Source organism: Mytilus edulis, chromosome 12 (assembly GCF_963676685.1).
Source record: "Mytilus edulis chromosome 12, xbMytEdul2.2, whole genome shotgun sequence".
Classification (NCBI taxonomy): Eukaryota; Metazoa; Mollusca; class Bivalvia; order Mytilida; family Mytilidae; genus Mytilus; species Mytilus edulis.
This window is the reverse complement of record NC_092355.1, coordinates 18,114,559-18,132,603: the sequence shown is the minus strand read 5'-3', so window position 1 is coordinate 18,132,603 and position 18,045 is coordinate 18,114,559. Positions and strand designations below refer to the sequence as shown.

At 33.7% G+C, this 18,045-nt stretch overlaps 1 protein-coding gene across 1 annotated transcript; it reads right to left on the bottom strand.

Annotated features, from left to right (window-relative positions):
* Positions 1-8,310: 8,310 nt before the first annotated feature.
* LOC139497898 (uncharacterized) lies at positions 8,311-15,032 on the bottom strand. The gene is made up of 2 exons (XM_071286138.1): positions 14,193-15,032; positions 8,311-11,974 (listed from the first exon to the last, which is right to left on the bottom strand). The coding sequence occupies exons 1-2, from the start codon at positions 14,881-14,883 to the stop codon at positions 10,923-10,925; spliced, it is 1,743 nt and encodes a 580-aa protein (XP_071142239.1). The 5' UTR covers positions 14,884-15,032; the 3' UTR covers positions 8,311-10,922.
* Between the last annotated feature and the right edge of the window lie 3,013 nt (positions 15,033-18,045).

Here is an 18,045-nt window from a genome sequence, read left to right as displayed (position 1 = left end):
CAGAGTGAGTCCTTTTTCTCAGGTGTTTTTTTTTTCAAGTACAACCCGTATATGGTCAGAATTGAAAAATAAACATCAAACATGAAAACCTGACTCGCCCTGCTTGCTTTGAGTGAATGATTTTGTGTGTTTGATCCCTTGTAATATCTAATTAAAGACATAAACATAGGTATTTGATGTTCTTGTCTAGGCATGCAGCATTCAACAGTTAGATCAAAGACTGGATGCTCCGAGTCAAAACTTTTGAGCCAGGAAGGTTGACAATTCCATGCTTTTTATACGACCGCAAAAATTGAAAATTTTTGGGTCGTATATTGGTATGATGTTGGCGCCGTCGTCGTCCGAATACTTTTAGTTTTCGCACTCTAACTTTAGTAAAAGTGAATAGAAATCTATGAAATTTTAACACAAGGTTTATGACCACACAAGGAAGGTTGGAATTGATTTTTGGAGTTTTGGTCCCAATATTTTAGGAATAAGGGGCCAAAAAGGGCCCAAATAAGCATTTTCTTGGTTTTCGCACTATAACTTTAGTTTAAGTAAATAGAAATCAATGAAATTTAAACACAAGGTTTATGACCACAAAAGGAAGGTTGGGATTGATTTTGGGAGTTGAGGTCCCAACAGTTTAGGAATTGGGGGCCAAAAAGGGCCAAAATAAGCATTATTCTTGGTTTTCGCACCATAACTTTAGTATAAGTAAATAGAAATCTATGAAATTTAAACAAGGTTTATGACCATAAAAGGAAGGTTGGGTTTGATTTTGGGAGTTCCAACAGTTTAAGAATAAGGGGCCCAAAGGGTCCAAAATTGAACTTTGTTTGATTTCATCAAAAATTGAATAATTGGGGTTCTTTGATATGCCAAATCTAACTGTGTATGTAGATTCTTAAGTTTTGGTCCCGTTTTCAAATTGGTCTATATTAAGGTCCAAAGGGTCCAAAATTAAACTTAGTTTGATTTTAACAAAAATTGAATTCTTGGGGTTCTTTGATATGCTGAATATAAAAATGTACTTAAGATTTTTGATTATTGGTCCAGTTTTCAAGTTGGTCCAAATCGGGGTCCAAAATTAAACTTTGTTTGATGTCATCAAAAATTGAATAATTGGGGTTCGTTGATATGCCGAATCTAACTGTGTATGTAGATTCTTAATTTTTGGTCCCGTTTTCAAATTGGTCTACATTAAAGTCCAAAGGGTCCAAAATTAAACTAAGTTTGATTTTAACAAAAAATTAATTCTTGGGCTTTTTTGATATGCTGAATCTAAACATGTACTTAGATTTTTGATTATGGACCCAGTTTTCAAGTTGGTTCAAATCAGGATCCAAAATTATTATATTAAGAATTGTGCAATAGCAAGAAATTTTCAATCGCACAGTATTCCGCAATATCAAGAAATCTTCAATTGCATAGTATTGTGCAATAGCAAGAAATTTTCAATTGCACAGTATTGCGCAATAGCAAATATTTTCAATTGCACAGTATTGTGCAATAGCAAGAAATATCTAATTGCACAATATTGTGCAATAGCAAGTAATTTTCAATTGGAGTTATCTTTCTTTGTTCAGAATAGTAGTTGAATCAACTTAGATCATTGTTTTATACAATATACAATGTATACACACTTTTACTACCAACCAATCTTTACCATTCAGTGATAACAAGCACTTTATTTAACATTTTAATATTTTATGATGTATTTAAGAGTAGTTGTTGTTGCAAACTCCATTAGAAATTTGAATTGATATCAGTTTTGGAAAAAGGGAAAGGGGGATGTGAAAAAAAAATGGGGGGGGGGGGTAAATTTTTCTCATTTCAGATTTCATATATAAAAAGAAAATTTCTTCAAACATTTTTGAGAGGATTAATATTCAACAGCATAGTGAATTGCTCAAAAGAAAAAACAAAATTTTAAGTTCATTAGACCACATTCATTCTGTGTCCGAAACCTATGCTGTGTCAACTATTTAATTTTAGATTTAAATAAGTTTGAAGAAGAAATCTTTAATTGATTTGTAAAATCTTGACATTTGTTTTGTGTAAAAAAACCCATATAATGTCAAAAATTTGATCACAATCCAAATTCAGAGCTGTATCACGCTTGAATGTTTTGTCCATACTTGCCCCAACTGTTCAGGGTTCGACCTCTGCGGTCGTATAAAGCTGCGCCCTGCGGAGCACCTGGTTCTGAAACTTAAATTGTAAACTAGTGTTAAAAATCAGCCTGGGCATGTTTGTCTAGTACAAAGCAGGGTTCATAATCCACACCTGGACATGTTCTTGTCCTTAATATGCATCAAATTTGACACTTGATTTTAAGCCATATACAATCGACGTCAAGATGAAGAACTGAGCACACCAGTCAATTAAGGCCAAATCCCTGTGCATTTTTCAGTATTTCATAGGCATGATAGGATAATTGAAGTTGTGTTCAAGGTCCACAAATAAGACAGCATGGCTAAACTTGCCAGTGAACTGGCAGTTGCAGTTTTTAGCGCGTTTTTTTTCTCCAGGAAGCTATAGTAGTATAGATATATATAGAAACAACTAGACAAACAAAAATGATATCAAACATCTACAAACAATTCAAAATGTTACACGAATAACTCATCAGTTGGCTCTTTAGAAGTCATGAGATCATGGGGGAACAAATCCTTACCTTGGAAAACAATGTTGACCCATTCTGATGGAAACTGGAAAATTCAAATTTTATGAAAAAAGGTGTCATGAGCGATAAAAGTTTCTTAGATGCTAAATTTTTCAATTTTCATCAAAATATTTGAAAAGATAAAAAGAAAACTATATCAAACTTAGATTTTAAAATGATGACCCAAGTTAAATATTTTTTTATACCTAAATCGTAAGTTCAGCCCATTTTTGTCTCCCCTGCAACGACACTTGTATTACTATCCAGCACTGAGCAGTGTTGGCGATGTAAACTATTAGTATAAAAAGTGGTATATTTCAGAAGGTAGCAGACTGCATTTATATATATTGTAAGCAGATTCCTCATGTTACGAAGTTTCCGTCTGTAATATGTCCATTGTCCTTGACTTCGTGTTTATGGGGTTGAATCTTTAAAAGTCGCATGATTAGGTCCGATTCCCAGGCATTCTTTAAGCAGTAGGTCATCTTATCTGTATGGAATAATTGTGAGGCGAATATGTCAGTTTGGCAGGTTTCAAGTGACCTTGACCCCATTTTCATGGTTCATTGGTCAATGATAGTTTTTGTGTGTTTTGGTCATGGTTTTCAGGTTCAATAAGCAAAGTCTTTTATATTTGGTGTATGGAATGAATGTAAGGTATACATCTCAGTCTAGTCGTTTTCATGTTTCAATGGTTAATGATAAGTTTTCGAAATTGTGTCAGTTTATTAGATACTATATCATTCCTTCTCCTTTTTTAGTATAGTTTAGTAATATTTACGCTGTTTATATTATACAATGCATGTTAACGTTTTATTTGTTTTGTTATATATATTGTATTGGGGAGAACACTTTATAATATAAAAAAAAAGAAGATATGGTATGATTGCCGACGAGACAACTCTCCACAAGAGACCAAAATGACACAGAATTTAACAACAAATGGAAGTTTTTAACGACCTTGACTATATAAATGACCCCGAAATGACAATGTAAAACAATTCAAACGAGAAAACTGACGGCCTTATTTATGTACAAAAAATGAACGAAAAACAAATATGTAACACATAGACAAACTACAACCACTGAATTATAAGTATTTTTTACTTGTGTCTGATCCTTTTTTAGTAGGGTGCCCAATCAACAAATTTTATCGATTTGCCGTAACGGAATAACACACGGCTATATTTTATATCATTGGAAAGAAGAAAATAAGCCTCATCGAAATAGCGTTGTCATCGCTGTCTACCGTGGTCACGATTTTTTTTTTTTAAATCAGGGTCAAAGGTCAAAGCAAAAATTCAAGGAAAATGCACAGTCACATTTAGATAGCTTGATTCTCCTAGATCTATGCGTTTGGAGCAAAATAAAAACAATTAATTTATGGAAAAATATCTTTTGTATCTACATTTAGAACTTATTTTATATTTTTATCCCCAAAAATGACTTTAGATTGACTTTTTTGCATGCAGGGTGCAAATTTGAAATTTTCAAACAGCTGTTAAATAACAGTGACCTTGACCTATTTCAATTTATAAATTTGTTATTTTTGTATTCAATTCGTTACAAGTAATATCTAAAGACGTTTTTTAGATCTTAACTTTAATCATTTGTTGAACACAAAATGTGTTTTTCACGTCTTTTGATAGTAAGGTATTTGCCAATTTCTAGGTAAATATCAAGTTTTTGTTATTGAGTGTGAAGGAGTATATATAAAATGATTTGTTCCGAAATTAACGTCGAACTTGGTTGAATATAAAGCTCTGTGTATAACTTTGCTTTAAAGAAGTAAAAATTACTGCAAACAGAGAAAGGGGGGCAAACGTTATGAAAACAACACGTCTGTTAAAGAACAGGTAAAACACCCCTCCTTACATATACAGATGACTAAATAAGCAACAATTGGCTATAATGTTTATAAGTATTCCAAAAATGTAATAAGGGAGAGGGTTATGTACAGCACCGATGTTTTCACAGGCAAATGCAAACAAAAAAGGCGTAAGAAACCAAAAGAACATTAAAAACTTATAAAAATGAAAACAAGTAGACAACAGTATTGCTAAAATACACAAAAAAAAAAGATCAAATGAAAAAAGAAAATTATGATCGAGGCTAGTATTACCTCTTACGTTCTATGGTCTCCTGTAATGTTAGCCCATCAACCATGCCAAGGTCAGAGAACATATGGCAGGTTTTTTTTTTAATTTACATATCTTTCGGAATCTCCACTAGAAAGATTATTACTATATTTCGAACGATATCAAAATTGATTATATGTTTTATTTATTGTTTAGAAAATATTATGGACTTCTTAATTTTCATTCGGTAGCTAACAATGATTTATAAGGTACATACAGAAAAATGAAATCTTATGCATCGTCATCTTCGTCGTCATCAATGTTTCTAACTGCAACCAGACGAGTATTTACATTTTGACATGGGCCTGACATGGGCATGCATCGATCTGTACAGGATGGATTTTGTCGAAGCAAATGCAACCCTTTGAAAACGCAGATTCCCCCTCACAAGTACAAACTAATCTTGCAGAAATTCGGATGACATCTGACCTTCGAGATAGACAAGTCATTTTTCTTTTCCCATTCGAAGAGGAGAATGCTAGGTTCGTTTTGCTATTTTGGAAGATATTTTTACGTCTGGAGTGAAGCGCTTATTTCATATTGTTTAAACGTAGATTCACAAGGAGGAAATTTGACAAGGGAGAAATTTTAAATTGTAGCCAATTTTACGCTCAATTTGTTTAAGCACAATGATCTATTTTCAGTTTTGATTTGAGATCATCCAACCTAACAACAAGATCTCGAGCTGCATCTATCAATTCATCGATGTCACAATAAGAAAGGTTTGACAAATCGGTGAAATCATCTGGGTTGTCCTTTAAGACTTATAAACAGTGCGCCTATCGATCCTAAACAGGACCGATTACATTGTATCGCATCGTGTAACATCATGTGCGGCTGGTACCATGTTACAGGTGGCAAAACCGATACTTTTACATGTGTCATGGACAGGTAAATAGCGGCGCAAATCTTGTGTGCAAGCTATATTGCCTGTTTGAAACCATAGCTCATGCAAATCACAAAATACTGAACTCCGAGGAAAATTCAATCGGGCAGTCCCTAATCACATGGCAAAATCAAATGACAAAACTCATCAAAAACGAATGGACAACAACTGTCATATTCCTGACATGGTACAGACATTTTCAAATGTAGAAAATGATGGATTGAACCTGGTTTCATAGCGCCAAACCTCTCGCTTGTACTTATGAACCCATAAGATAAGAACATCTGTATCTTGTGACTTTACTATTAGCCTACTCTTGATTCCTTTCACACCGAACTCTTTGTCTACATGTATAGCATGTAAAATCATGCGAGTATCTACTTCATCGGGCGTACAAAATAATTCTTAAAACCTGAATACTCCGTCTGAGCTGATTTAGGGTCCTTGGAAGTGTTAAATAGAATATGACTTCTTCGTGTATTATTGCAACTGTTGATATACCATGATGCCGAACAATCAATTCACCAAGAAATCTGATTAAGGCCTGCTGGTTGTCACTGACCCAAAGAGGTACTTTATACAGTCAGGAATTTGACCACCTTCTATATATATGCCCTGAAACACTTCACAGACGAACAAGAACTTGATTAAGCTTTAAAATAACTGCAGTTGTGTCTGCTAGTGTAAGATTTATAGCAAGAATGATGGTACAACATTTTGTATTCATCAGTGCGAAGATAGTCTAGGTCTGAAGCACCGTGCAATATACTAATATATACATGATCTTTCCGTCCTCCCATAGCCTCGATAAAGCTTTAGTGTTAAATCCTCGCATATTAATAAGCAATTCAGTAGAAGAACCATGACATTTAAGTTATATTTTGTATTTCAGTCCTACTTTGCTTAGGGTTTGATTAGCATAGTTTTATAGGACTGTGAATGTGTGCCATATTCCGGGTCTGAAACGTGACCGAAGGATTTGTTTTGTATATTACAATTATAACAAAACTATCAATTAAAAGAAAACAATTCAAGTTATAAAAACCAACAAAATGATATTTCAAGTTACAAAACAACGATCTTCAAACAAACTGGACTATTCAAAACATACAAATTGGCCATACAACAAGCAAAAAAGAGAAATGAAGTTAGTGACAATTGTCCTAGTTAATGACCTAATAGTGTAAGCTACAAAACGAATAACGGCACGAGAAAAGGCGTGTTTGAATCAAGGCAAAATTATCACTAAATTTGTGTTTTTAATTGCTATTTTCTTTTCACCGATTAACATTACACGAAATATATTTGGCAAACATATGAACCATGTCTTATTGATGTAATCAGAGTAAAAATCCCGTGAAAGTAACACGCAATAAATTTGCTTTCGATCAAAATGTAGTAAATTTCGGCTAAAAAAATAGTCTTACTTAAAAAATGATATACTTAGAATTAAATCATATAAATCTGTTCAGCTTTCGTTATATGATCAATTTAATTTTCATGCTAAACGATAAGTATCATTTGAACAAATAACACAGAAAGCAATAATTCTATTTTTCGTGTTGAAGATGGCCTGTATGATGAGGTATCTTTGGGTATCCTAAGAAACCACAAAATTTTGAAAAACGTGACCACGGTAGCTTACGACGACATTCATGATTGAAAAATATAATGGTTTTCCAATCGTTTGGATATAAATATAGACGTGTGCTATCCGTTAACTTAAACTCGTTAACTAGACGTCTTTTTCGATACTGGGCACCCTACTATTTCGCTTGGAGCAAATAAAATATGTTTAAAGGCTATAAGCAACAGGTCAAATATATTTGGTGCTCATGTATGAATGATTATAAGGTGTACATGTCTGTCTGGCCTGGTTCATCTGACCATGACCTCATCAATATATAAGTTTAGGTGGTACTTGTGTGACAGTGAAAATTTAGGTGCAACTTCATGCCTCAACAGCTGCATTTAAACTTTAATAAGTTAAAGAAATTTGTATTATTTGTTTCAAATTATTATGATTTATATATGAACTTTTTAGTATGAAAATCTTTTATACAATATTTATGAATCAGTATAATTTAAAGTAAATTATATTATCTCATTACTTAATACTCATAGCCACGGAAATTAACATTTATAATCTTTAGATAAATTGCTTGATCTTTCAATATTTTATCCTTTATACCTATAACTTTCAGAACAATAGAAGTCTCCTTGAACACTGAAAAGTCTAATATACCATACCAATAAAACAGTAGATGTCTTCTAAAGCACATTAACAAGTCTCCTGTACCCTACCACAAGGAACAATAGATGTCTCCTAATAAATGCTACCAATTCTTATATACCATACCACATACAAAATTAATGTAAATGTCTTTAAGTACATAAAGTCTCAAGAACCATACCACATAGAACAAGTAGAAATCTCCGCCTAAAACCTAACAAGTCTCATACATATATACCATACCACAAGAACAGTTGATGTGTCCTTATAGACAATAACTAGTCTCATGCATCATACCACATTTATCTATATTTCTATAGATGCTTAGAGTAGAAAAGGAAATGTTCAACTAGGATGGACATATATATCTTGCCGTACAGGATACTGATATCATACGCAAAACTTTATAATAACTATTCTAATTTTATTAACAAACTAGTATACTAAAACACTATTGTATACACAGTATACTAAAATCATATTCACAATCATTTCTACATCTTTTATACTAAATACATATGAAAATAATAATAAATGTATCATTTGGCTTTCTAGGGGGCTACTCGTTAAAACTTACAATAAAAATAAAAATAACCATATGAAAAAACACTACCTACTCAAAACAATTTTTAAATTAATTAAAAAGTAAATTGTCTAAATTATGCAATTTAAGAACCTGCAGTAGAGCCCTGACAGGTGAAAAATTAATTTAAGAAACCTGACTGGTAGAGCCCAAACAGGTATAAATTTGAAAAATGAGAATGTCTGCGGTAGATCCCAGCAGGTACTTTTAGAACCTGAGTGGTAGAGCCCACACAAGTATGAATTTTGAAAACTGAGAATTCCTGCGGTAGATCCCAGCAGGTACTTTTAGAACCTGAGTGGTAGAGCCCAGACAAGTATGAATTTTGAAAACTGAGAATTCCTGCGGTAGATCCCAACAGGTACTATTAGAACCTGACTGGTAGAGCCCAGACAAGTATAAATTTGAAAAATGAGAATTCCTGCGGTAGATTCCAACAGGTACAAAAAAAATAACTTAATTATCACCCTTAAATAAAACAAAGCCTAAATAAATAATAAAATGTATTAATGAATTGGGGGAAAATAATTTCCCTGAAATTAAGTAGGCCAAATTAAATGACAGAACAACACACACAACATAAAACTAAAACAAACAAAAAACAAATATGTTATGACATATGAGTAGCCCCTGTTTAAATAAACATGTAAAATAATTAACACTATAATAAGACTATTAAATTCTTAAAGGTGCAGCTGGGGATTCGGTGGGTGGGCTGAATAAATTATCCACAAGTAAAAATATGACTGCTAACAGTGCAATGCTCAAACGACAACTGCCATCCTATCAAAATTATATACAGATGATTCTCATACATGTCTGATAACACCTATGCTGTCATCAAGCTGTTTCCCATTTATGATATAAAACCTATCCCTTAATCTCTAATTAAAACAGAACTGACAAGCTGACAAGCTAACAAGCTGACCTTAACATTAAAGAAAACAAACCAGCGGAAGTTTAATCATGGGAATTATCAAAATATGTATAAACTATAATTTAATTTTATTTAAATTACCATTTATACCTATAACTTTCAGAACAATAGAAGTCTCCTTGAACACTGAAAAGTCTAATATACCATACCAATAAAACAGTAGATGTCTTCTAAAGCACATTAACAAGTCTCCTGTACCCTACCACAAGGAACAATAGATGTCTCCTAATAAATGCTACCAATTCTTATATACCATACCACATACAAAATTAATGTAAATGTCTTTAAGTACATAAAGTCTCAAGAACCATACCACATAGAACAAGTAGAAATCTCCGCCTAAAACCTAACAAGTCTCATACATATATACCATACCACAAGAACAGTTGATGTGTCCTTATAGACAATAACTAGTCTCATGCATCATACCACATTTATCTATATTTCTATAGATGCTTAGAGTAGAAAAGGAAATGTTCAACTAGGATGGACATATATATCTTGCCGTACAGGATACTGATATCATACGCAAAACTTTATAATAACTATTCTAATTTTATTAACAAACTAGTATACTAAAACACTATTGTATACACAGTATACTAAAATCATATTCACAATCATTTCTACATCTTTTATACTAAATACATATGAAAATAATAATAAATGTATCATTTGGCTTTCTAGGGGGCTACTCGTTAAAACTTACAATAAAAATAAAAATAACCATATGAAAAAACACTACCTACTCAAAACAATTTTTAAATTAATTAAAAAGTAAATTGTCTAAATTATGCAATTTAAGAACCTGCAGTAGAGCCCTGACAGGTGAAAAATTAATTTAAGAAACCTGACTGGTAGAGCCCAAACAGGTATAAATTTGAAAAATGAGAATGTCTGCGGTAGATCCCAGCAGGTACTTTTAGAACCTGAGTGGTAGAGCCCACACAAGTATGAATTTTGAAAACTGAGAATTCCTGCGGTAGATCCCAGCAGGTACTTTTAGAACCTGAGTGGTAGAGCCCAGACAAGTATGAATTTTGAAAACTGAGAATTCCTGCGGTAGATCCCAACAGGTACTATTAGAACCTGACTGGTAGAGCCCAGACAAGTATAAATTTGAAAAATGAGAATTCCTGCGGTAGATTCCAACAGGTACAAAAAAAATAACTTAATTATCACCCTTAAATAAAACAAAGCCTAAATAAATAATAAAATGTATTAATGAATTGGGGGAAAATAATTTCCCTGAAATTAAGTAGGCCAAATTGAAACGAGTAGCATGAGTGAAAGCCCCCAAGAAATGATACATATACATATAAATATATATAATAATGATAATACAAAATTTTCCATATACCATAAAGAGAATAGTACTTGAATGGAATTAATATATGAAAATGAAAACGCATAAAATAAAAAACCATACTATATAGATTCAACAAAATGTAGTTTTTATAACTCTTTGATATAGTACTGAACATGTATCAAAAATTTAGGAACAACACATTCTGCTTTGTGCTTTGCAAACAGTTTTTGGGTCAGTTCTAATGTAACGTATATAACAATCGGATGACCATCTTCCTAAAGTCTGAATAATATGGTCCTCGACCCCTGCGGCTGCAGCTGATGTAGCAGCACCAATTCGAAAAGAATGACCACAAAATTTACTATCATTATACCCTAATCTGAACAGGGACTCTCGAAGCCGAGCTATAAATGTATCTCTAGACAAAGGAGCGTTATTATACTCATCGTTAACAAATAAATAAGAATCTGGCCTAGCTCCATGATTTTTTCTTCCTTGTATATATCTTCTCATCAAATCAACTGGGCTGAAAATATCATTTTCGAAAATAGTAATGTTAATACCTTCTCGAAATGGGTCACATTTGGAGGAATTCAGATGTACTGTGAAATTTTGAAAGTTTAAATCGAAATCAATGTTTTGAATTAAAAGTGTGTCCTGTCTGGCAATTTTACTACTATACGTAAATTCACCACATCGGAGAAATCCAAAAAAAGCTAGATTAAAAGAGCACTGTAACATTAAGTCGACGAATGGAGAAAAAACTCCTTGCTGTAACATACAGCACAATTGTTTCAAAATTTGAGATGTAATAGGTAATCTCTTTTGTTTAACATTGTTCTGAGACTTTTTAATACCTCTTAATATACACTCTAAGCGTGCACAATTTGACAAAGGGTCAGGATGTCCTATTCTTAAATAGTTATGCCTAATTCCTGCTAAATACAATTTAATTGTAGCATGGGCTAGCTTAAGAGAATTCTTGCAATAGGTTACAAAATAAATTAAGCAATCTTCATCTATTATAGGCACACTATTTATATGATGCAGATTAGTCATAGCCATAAATGTTTTAAAACATAAAAAACCAGAATTATAAGTCTTTCTAGTACTTATACATAAGGATGCCTCCCATAGTTCTTCAACTTGTTTAATTAGACCATCATCAAATGAGCTGGAGCTAGGCAAGGTGTGGGTATCTGATCTGCTTTTGGTGCCAGCTTTCGAAATTTCTCCATCTGATAACGAGAAATTGAATCTGCTATTGAATTTTGTGTGCCAGGAATATGTCGTACATGGACCACATAATTATGCATAGCGGAATGAAAAGTTAGCTTCCTCATTAACTTCATTATACTTGGAACCTTTGAACGACCTTTAGTAATAATTTCAACCACACTTAGATTATCACAATAGAAAAGAATACGTTTTCTAGGCCAATAATGCCCCCAAAGTACGCAAGCCATAACGATGGGGTAAAGTTCGAAAAATGCAATAGAGGATTCTTCTGTTAATATCAAGTCTTCCGGAAAATTGCCTTGAAACCAATGATTTTGGTAGAATCCACCAAAAGAAGTTAATGTTGCATCTGTAAATAGTTGCATGTCTGCAGCCTTAACTATGTTGTCATTCAGAAAAAATGAAACTCCATTCCAATTATTCAGAAACTTTGACCACATAACTAGATCGGGTCTGCAAGCTTTGATATGCACGTGATGAGATAGTTTTTTAAGCCTAGTGGACAACTTAATCAGATGTGATACGAAAGACCTCCCAGGTACAATTACTCTGCAAGCAAAGTTCAAATGCCCTAAAAGGCTCAATAGTTCTCGTTTTGTGCATTTGTTTCGCCTACTAAAACTGTCAATTATCTCTTTAATTCTAACAATTTTCTCTCTAGGTAGACGAGCTTCCATTTTATTTGTGTCTAAGGATATACCCAAATACTCTAAGACTACGCAAGGACCTTCTGTTTTCTTAGCTGACAATGGTATACCCAATTCTTTGAACATATTTAACAATCTGGTCATAGTTGCTTGTGCATTTGCTTCTAGAGGTTCAATAACCAGGAAATCATCTAGCAGATGTAGTATATTTTTTATACCATATTTATTTTGTGCAATCCAACATATAGCTGTAGAAAGTGTGTCGAATATTTTTGGACTAGATCTGCATCCAAAGACTAACCTTTTGAAAAAATAGAACTTATTATCCCACTGTATTCCATGAAAAGGCCACAAGTCCTGTTTTAGAGGCATAATTTTAAATGCGTCAGTTATATCGGTTTTAATTAGCCATGACTTAGAACCTAATTTCTTGATTAAATGTATTGCATCATCAATAGTAACGTATTGTAAAGAGAATTCTTCTTTGTCGATTAATTCATTTAAACTAGGGTGATCTGCATTTTCATGTGGTGCTGACAAATCAACTATCAAACGCTTCTTTTTACTGTATTTGTGTTCGGCAAGTCCAATAGGATTGATACGAAAGTTTGTGTATGGGATACTATCAAAAGGACCCAGCAAATACCCCTTAGATACCTCAGATTGTAATAATTCGGATACACATGATGGGTTTGATAAAGCTGATTTCAGATTTTTACAAATAATCGAGCTAGAAGGTAGAGTCATCAATCCTGTATGAAAACCTGAACTTAATCCGTCAATTAAATATTGCTTAAAATCAGGGTCAGGATGATCAATCAAAAGTTTGGATAAAATGTTAATTCTAATAGGTGTAGATACTGAAAAGTCGAAGTTGATTTGGGGATCTAAAATTTCTTTTGGTTGTTGGACCCGATCCTCTGAGGCCCATTGTTGCCGTTTTTTGACTGAATACACATTGTTTTTGGATGCTCCCCTTGACAGTTCAAACAAACATGCTTATTGCGACACCTTAAAACTGAACATCCTTTAATGCCATTAAAATTATTACAAATTTCTCGACCTAAATGATATGATCTGTTTCTTCCATAGGAGTCTACAGATTCATCATTCCTTACTCTGCTACTCTGACTGGTTTGGTTACAAAAACCAGAAGTGTGGAACGTGCTACCGCAAAGGTTGCAACTGTTCGGACGTGTATTTGCAAAAATGTTACAAAATAGAGTATTATTTCTAATAGACCAATCCACAGCTATGTTGTTAAAACGCATATGAGCTGCGGCATCTAACGAAAATCTCCTGTGGTATTCGTAAAAACCCTTACCTGGGTAGCGAGAGGCCATATCGACTATATCCCTCTCATAAATATCGAGTTCACTTCTCCTGTGGGGGAAGGCAGAGCACATTACACTTTTATATATACTAAACGCCTGGATGAACTCTCCAATGGAAAGAGATCTAGTTAGCCTAGGGTCAGTTTTGTAATTCTTATCATCCCCATCAAACATTTCACTAGTCCCCGACCCCACGTAATACGGAATAAGGAGGGATGCAAGGTTAATGTCCAAACCTGATATTATGTTCTTTCTCAGCTGGGGAGAAATAGTCTCCACGAATGGCAGAGTTTCCGCTGAATATCCCCTAGACGTTCTCACACTTCTCGCTTCCTGGTTTGCACTTCCAGCTGCCGCTGCTGGTATTGTGGTTCTATTTAAAGATGCATATGCCGACTCCAAGTTATGGGAATTCCCCGAGTTGTTTATATCTTCACTATGCCCACTTCCGGTTGAAGTGAAAGTAGGGACAGCTACTTCTTCCTGACGAGTATTAGGTTGTACCACTAAAAGAGAGTTCACCTTCCCGTTTAAAGCCGACACATTTTGCTGTAGAGACTGTACGGTCGATGATAGTCTCGAAACTAAGTTTATAAGAGTTCTTCCTTCATTTGATGAAGTGCCGTTAGTTGGAGCCACATGATCCTCTTGAATCCTAACTGGTGCATTATGGGATCGCGCACCACCATATATGGTATTTGCTTCATCTGCTATGTCTGATATATCCACTGTTTCTGTTGTATTGTCACTATGCGAAGAGTCTTCAACACTATTAAGAATTCTCACTAAGGTCAACCTTTTGGCGTTTTTTGGCACTTTAAGTTTTAATCTAGTTACTTCTTGGCGAAGTCTTAATAGAGTCCAATTTTCTTTCAATGCCGGGTCGTATTGAGGTTGTCCCGAAGGTCTGCGACTGACCGGACCCATTACGGCAAAAAATTCAAAACAATCACTAGGATAGGTTGATCGATGAAGTCGTTATTAACGAAACTTAAAAACAAGTACAAAAATTCTTATCCATGGTACGAACGCACTCCTATATGAATATGTTTCCAGATGACAAGTCCAATGAAAAAAAAAAAAACGTATTAATCCACTAAAATATAATGTCCAGTTTTGATTCACAATTAATATACTGTACACTTGAAGAGAACAAAAAGTAAAATTGTATGAATAAATTATCCACAAGTAAAAATATGACTGCTAACAGTGCAATGCTCAAACGACAACTGCCATCCTATCAAAATTATATACAGATGATTCTCATACATGTCTGATAACACCTATGCTGTCATCAAGCTGTTTCCCATTTATGATATAAAACCTATCCCTTAATCTCTAATTAAAACAGAACTGACAAGCTGACAAGCTAACAAGCTGACCTTAACATTAAAGAAAACAAACCAGCGGAAGTTTAATCATGGGAATTATCAAAATATGTATAAACTATAATTTAATTTTATTTAAATTACCATATATCGGAATCCACAAATCAATTTTTTTTCTTTGTGCGTTTCAACAACTTTTATTTTCATGATGAAAATATAAACAACTTAAACATTAAACCAATATAAATTATTGTTCATGGTATATATAGTAAGGGGAATTTAACCAGGTAAATTTTCGGTAAAATGGGCTATTGAAAGTACAGGTGAGCTGATTAATCCGGCGCTTAAATGGGCTCTAATGTTGCGGCGTTCAAATGTCCCTTAGTAGTTTTATTTTTTTCGCTAAAATGTCCGGCGCCCAGATTTTTGTTAGCGTCCCCCTATAGGATATGGGGTCAGTCAAAGGATATTTTCTAATTAAACCTTTTGTTAGCTTTCAAAGTAAACCTTGTCGAACCTCACCTGAAAACTAAGCAGGAAACTTCGATAACAAGCGTCAGTGTTGGTCAGTTTTATTCCGACCAGCACTGAATAAAGTTGTGAAAAATGAAAAAGACAAACAGACAAACAATAGTACATATGACACAACATAGAAAACTAAGGAATAAACAACACGAACCCCACCAAAAACTAGGGGTGATCTCAGGTGCTCCGGAAGGGTAAGCAGATCCTGCTCCACATGTGGCACCCGTCGTGTTGCTTATGTGATAACAAATCCGGTAAATAGTCTAATTCGGTAGGTCACATTCATGAAAGGGTAGGGGATTGTAGTTACGACGTAAGAAACATATCCGATATCATTTGTGAAACGGTTATTCCATAACGGTAAACCAACTCGTGATGGCGTCCGTAAAGTTTACGAAGGGGTGATTTCAACTTCACCATTTGGAACTCTTGGTTTAATAGCTTCCTTGTGAGCAGCAACCCTCTATCAAGAAAATCATGATAGGAAATGCAAGCACGGGAATATCGTATCAATTGGGAGACATATACCCCGTATGCAGGTGCTGCTGGAATGTTGATACTTAGAAATGGAAAGTTCGCAATTGGAAAGCTGAAATCATCTCTTTTGTCGTAAAGTTTTGTTTTCAACCGACCCTCATTGTCAATTTCTAGATGTATGTCAAGATAAGAGGCTGACTTAACTGTATCTGTAGTATCCTTTATCTCTAGTTCGATGGGATAGATGCGTTCCACATAGTCACCAAATTTTGAATTATTTAGTGAAAGAACATCATCTATATAGCGGAAAGTAGAGTTAAAGGATACTGCTAACTTCTAAAACGTCTTTTAAAAGCGCCGTCAACTTTGTGCACGCATTTTATGCAGTACTATTGAATGATATTCTTTTTTAAGGAAAAGTGGTTTATGTATTAAAAATTTGAAAAAATCGTGTTTGTTTACTTTTTTTCTCTCAAAAATTTCGAAAATCAATCTGCCTTTTGTAGTTGTGTAAAACGGTGTATTTTGTTAATAAGGTTTAATATGTGTTCAGTAATTTACAATTCTATCCTGTGAATCAATGCATTTTTCACCAAAATTCATATTTAAAACTGTTGTACAAGTTATAAGTGAATTTTGGTCAAATTTTGTACAAATTGTAATTTGTGCAGGCACTTTTTGTACAAATTATAATTTGTACAAAGTCAAAATACAAATTATAATTCAAACAATATTTTTGTACAAATTATAATTTTTACAAAATGATAACTTGTATACAACATATATATGTTAAATTATTTTCATACTAAAAAGTTCATATACAAATAATTACATTAGATGTATGTTTCATTATAATATTTTATTCTGATTGGCTAACTGCACATCACGTGTTATTCCGTAAGCAGTTGCATTGCTCAATACAACTTTTCACTCATGATAACACGTGCTCCAACAATAAAGTGCACAGGTGAATTAAATAATAAGATATATAAAATTCGTGTTTTCATGATCATAGCTAACAAATGTAATTATAAGTATTGAACGCTTCTTTTTGTAACTTTATAGGGTTGTAAAAGCGTTAACCGTGCGTACATTTTTAGAATGAAGCGCTTCCGCGCTTCATACAAAATGAACTTCGGTCAACGCTTTTACACCCCAATAAATTTACAAAAAGAAGCATTCAATTCTTAAAAACATAATAATTTGAAAAAAATAATACAAATTTCTTTAAATTATTTAAGTTTGAATGCAGCTGTTGAGGCATAAAGTTGCACCTAAATTTTCACTGTCCTACTTGCAGTAAAACCTTCATGGTACAGACTTTCAAAATAAATTCAGCGATAAGAAAAACAAGCGAGACATTTGAGCGTGTGCACTCTCTCCCCCCCCTCCCCCCTCATATTTGACCATTGTTTGTAAACAGCTTAAATTATTGTTCATGGTATATATAGTAAGGGGAATTTAACCAGGTAAATTTTCGGTAAAATGGGCTATTGAAAGTACAGGTGAGCTGATTAATCCGGCGCTTAAATGGGCTCTAATGTTGCGGCGTTCAAATGTCCCTTAGTTGTTTTATTTTTTTCGCTAAAATGTCCGGCGCCCAGATTTTTGTTAGCGTCCCCCTATAGGATATGGGGTCAGTCAAAGGATATTTTCTAATTAAACCTTTTGTTAGCTTTCAAAGTAAACCCTGTCGAACCTCACCTGAAAACTAAGCAGGAAACTTCGATAACAAGCGTCAGTGTTGGTCAGTTTAATT

Excerpts from the sequence above, each read along its gene's own strand:
- LOC139497898 (XM_071286138.1), bottom strand. The coding sequence starts at position 14,883 with ATGGGTCCGGTCAGTCGCAGACCTTCGGGACAACCTCAATACGACCCG. Across the intron at positions 11,975-14,192 it reads GAGAAAGAACATAATATCAG|ATGGAGAAATTTCGAAAGCT; the intron begins GTTTGGACATTA and ends TCTCGTTATCAG.